Source organism: Mastomys coucha, chromosome X (genome assembly GCF_008632895.1).
Source record: "Mastomys coucha isolate ucsf_1 chromosome X, UCSF_Mcou_1, whole genome shotgun sequence".
Lineage (NCBI taxonomy): Eukaryota > Metazoa > Chordata > Mammalia > Rodentia > Muridae > Mastomys > Mastomys coucha.
Window position 1 is genome coordinate 43,162,753 of NC_045030.1, and position 3,969 is coordinate 43,166,721.

Consider the following 3,969-nt stretch of genomic DNA (forward strand, 5'->3'; position numbering starts at 1 on the left):
ACAAACCTGAAATTAAGTAAATAAACAATTAACACATAAATTAAAATGTGTAAGAGAAATTACTATATGAGCTATATAAAATACTGGACCTACTGGCATAAGCCTACATAATCCTTACTACTTGGGTAGCTTGAGGAATGTCAATAGTGAGTTCATGAAAGTTGGCAAAAAAACAAACAAAAGGGTTGGAACAGTTAAGGCTTTTACCAGGTGGCATACACTGTACTTGCCTAGCATATGGAAGGGGCCTAGGTTCTATTCCCCAATACCACACATTTACATAACTACAGGAAATTTAAGAAAGTATCACATTAATCCACACCTGTATATAAGTGGTTTGGATCTCTGAATCTTGTTGTTAAAATTTCATTATGACAATTTAGAACTGGGCATGGTAGAACAAACATGCCTATATTCACACTCAGCTACAAAGGGAACTGAAGACCAGTCTGGGATGTATTAGACCTTGTCACAAACAACACCAACAAAGTGTCAGTGCTGGAGGGATGGTTCAGGGCTTCTGAGCGTGTACTACTCTTAAAGGGAGCCCGGTTCTGGCACCAATGCCAGGTGGTTCATAAGTGCCTGTACCTTCAGCTCAAGGTGGAACTGAATAGAACTGTCCACACATGGAAATGCCCCACAGAGACACATAATTAGAAAAGCAATCTTTTAATAAATAGTCTTGCATTGATAATTACACTTAACTCGAATGAATGACTCTGACATAAACAAGCATCTCCACAATCACAATACCTGAGATAAAAAGGAAAAGAAATTGAATATTCAATACAGATGCAATTTTTTTGTTAAGATGAGAAAGAGGCTCAAGTAATATTGCTGCCTAAGCTGGTAGCTAGGAGTACATGCACCTAACACATGCTAATACATCTGTTTGGAGTGTGTTTGGAGAGTGTTTGTGCACGTGTGTGCATGGGCATGTTTGAGACAGGGTCTCTCTTTGTAATCCCGGTTGTCCTGGAACTATGTAGGTTGACCTACAATTTACAAGGGATCTGCCTTCCTCTGCTTCCCAGTCATTAACTGCATTGCTTTTTTTTTTTCCTTTGGTTTTTTGAGTCAGGGTTTCTCTGTGTAGCTCTGACTGACCTGGAACTCACTCTGTAGACCAGGCTGGCCTCGAACTCAGAAATCCGCCTGCCTCTGCCTCCCAAGTGCTGGGATTAAAGGCGTGTGCCACCACTGCCTGGCAGACATTTTTAAATATTTTAAAATTTGAATAGTCTAGTACAACATCACACATTGTCTAAGCACCTTTGGTATTGAACATTTGTATTCCAGTTTACTAGAACCACTGCTAGACATTTTCAAAAGAAACAAAAAGTGCTTTACCATTAGGATAGAGCCAGAAGCCTCTGTAACAGATTTTAGTATTTATATAGGTAACTAAGTATAAGATGTAACTCAGTCTAGTAACCAAATCTGTCAAATGTCAAGGCATCTCTAGAAAAGAAGATTCAAGAGATAAATAACTAAGTTCAAAAATTTCAAAGTCACATTTACTCACTAAACTTTCAAGTACAGGGAGTGGTTTTTGTAAACTAGTTCTCAATTTTGCTAAACAAAGTTCTTTTTGTGAATCACATATACAAATATAGAAAATGAATACATGTTGTTCCAAATGGCTTTAAGCCTTTCATCTATATTTGCAAGATTAGTGTCTAAAAATTAAATGTATTCCCTTTCACCTATAACACATTCAGTATGGAGACGTAGAAACACCTACTTTAACTGGAAATTTTAGCTGATTGTAGACTTCTGAGACAAGAAGATTATGGCTAAGTGTTTTTCTCATCTTCATAATTCGGACGATCGCAGCATCAATTTGGTACTGTCTATCTTGAAATACTCTTTCTGTAGTGCTTGCTTGTTCTTCAACCTAAAACAAGTTTTCAAATAAAGGCAAACAATTAGGAACACAAACTGTGTATTAGGGACATAACAATGCTACTGTTCTAAAGAACCTGACTTATCTAAATGAGAGAAAAAAAAAACTTGACGAACAGTTCCTTTCTGTTGTCACTACTGCCCAGTACCAATAAAGCAATGCAATACGGGAGAAGAGAAAAATACCAACTTTGAGCACTGGGAGGTAGATTCAGTTGGTCAAGTGCTTTCCCTGCAAACATGAGGATCTGCTTTTTAAATTTAGATTTTTGTGAATTCATGTAAAAACAAGAGTCCTAGTACCTGATGGACAGCCTGCCAGCCTAGATAATTAGTGAGTTCTAGGCAATAAGAGACCATGTCAAGAAACAAGGGGGATAGCTCCAAAGGAATAACACTGGAGGTTGTCCACTGGCCTTCCCTAAAATTTAAAATGTTTATACTCACTGATCCAAAAATTTACTTCCATAAATTCATCTTTTAAAAAATGTTTATTTTTATTTCATGTACACTGGTCTTTTGCTTGCAAAAATCTGTATGAGTGTATCAGATCTTCTAGAACTGAAGTTATAGTTAGTTGTGAGCTGCCTTGTGGGTACTGGGAACCTGGTTTCTCTGGAACAAGAGGCACTGCTCTTAATCTTGCTGAGCCATCTCCCCATCCCCCATGAAGTCATTTTAAGGAAAAGATCATAGAGATTAAGATTTAGGTATGTTCAACACTATTATGTAACTATTTAACATTCTGTTGATTTTTTTTTAAATGTGTGTGGGCGAAGGCATGTCTATTATATGGGTGTGGTTGGGGACATAAGAGGACAACCTTGGGCTTTGTAGCTCAGATGCCTTTCATTTTCTGTTTGAGACAGTCTCTTTATCAGCTTGGAACTTTGTCCCATAGCCTAGGCTACCTGGTTCATGAGCCTCCAAGGATCTACTTTACTTTGACTTCCATTTCCTGTCACTGAGATTACAGGAATAAGACTCTTATTTAAAAAAGAATAAAGATGTATAACCATTCTAGATTTTCATCAACAGATGAATGATTAACACTACAGAAATGTATTCAGCTATAAAGAATTAAATGATGTAATCTGTAGGATAATGAATGATAATGGAGATCCTGTTAATCAAAATAAGCCTGACTTAAGACAAATACCAAAGACATTTTGACACGTGGAATCCAGATTTAAATGCACACACATGACACTGAAGTAGAAATGAGTAGTGAAAGAGAAAGGAAAACACAAAACAGCTCAATTTCTCTCAGAAATAAAATCTAGGTTTAATTATATATGCATTATGTATGCTTGTGCAAGAGACAGACATGTTAAAGCAAGACAACTATTTGGGAGAAAGGACACCATCAAGTGATGGTGGTAGAGGACAGAGAAGAACTGAATATGAGCAAGGAACACTACATGTAGGGAAATTAAAGTAATAAGGAAGAAAAACAAAGCAAAATTGCATTGATGGGATAAGGAAGTAACTCAATGGCAGAACACACATAGTCCTGCATTCCCCATCACTAGCAATGCAAGAAAAACCCAAGCAAAGAGAAAACAAACAAAACAAAATACAATGAATAACTATGTTGACCGTGAACCATATTATTTCATGTGCACTGGTCTTTTGCTTGCACATATGTCTGTTTGAGTGTAACCGATCTTCTAGAACTAAAGTTACAGTTAGTTGTGAGCTGCCATGTGGGTATTGGGAACCTGGTTTCTCATAAAAATATTATGCTTACTTTCTGACAAAAAGAAATATATCATCAAATACTGGAATATATTAGGCCAGATATAGGCACAGTAAATGTTGCATGAAATGGTAGCATTGAGAAAATAAACTGCAAATTTTTGAAGCTGGAAAGATGGCTTAGCAGCTAAAAAGGAGATGAGTTAGATTCCAAGCATCCATGTGGCTATTCACAATCATTTGTAACTTCAGCTCCAATGGATCCAATGCCCACTTCGTACATGTGGGTCCCAGCCCTGATGCAGTATACAAACGTACCTGCAGCTAAAACACTTAAGCATATAACTTTTTTTTTTTTTTTTG

The 3,969-nt window shown here is 36.9% G+C and overlaps 1 protein-coding gene across 1 annotated transcript in view; it reads right to left on the reverse strand.

Moving 5' to 3' along the window:
• Cul4b (cullin 4B) overlaps nucleotides 1-3,969 on the reverse strand; it is a 325,194-nt gene that overhangs the window by 696 nt on the left and 320,529 nt on the right. Inside the window, exon 16 of the mRNA XM_031372544.1 lies at nucleotides 1,749-1,900. Within this exon, the coding sequence (XP_031228404.1) occupies nucleotides 1,749-1,900 (152 nt within the window). The remainder of the gene's footprint in view (nucleotides 1-1,748; nucleotides 1,901-3,969) is intronic.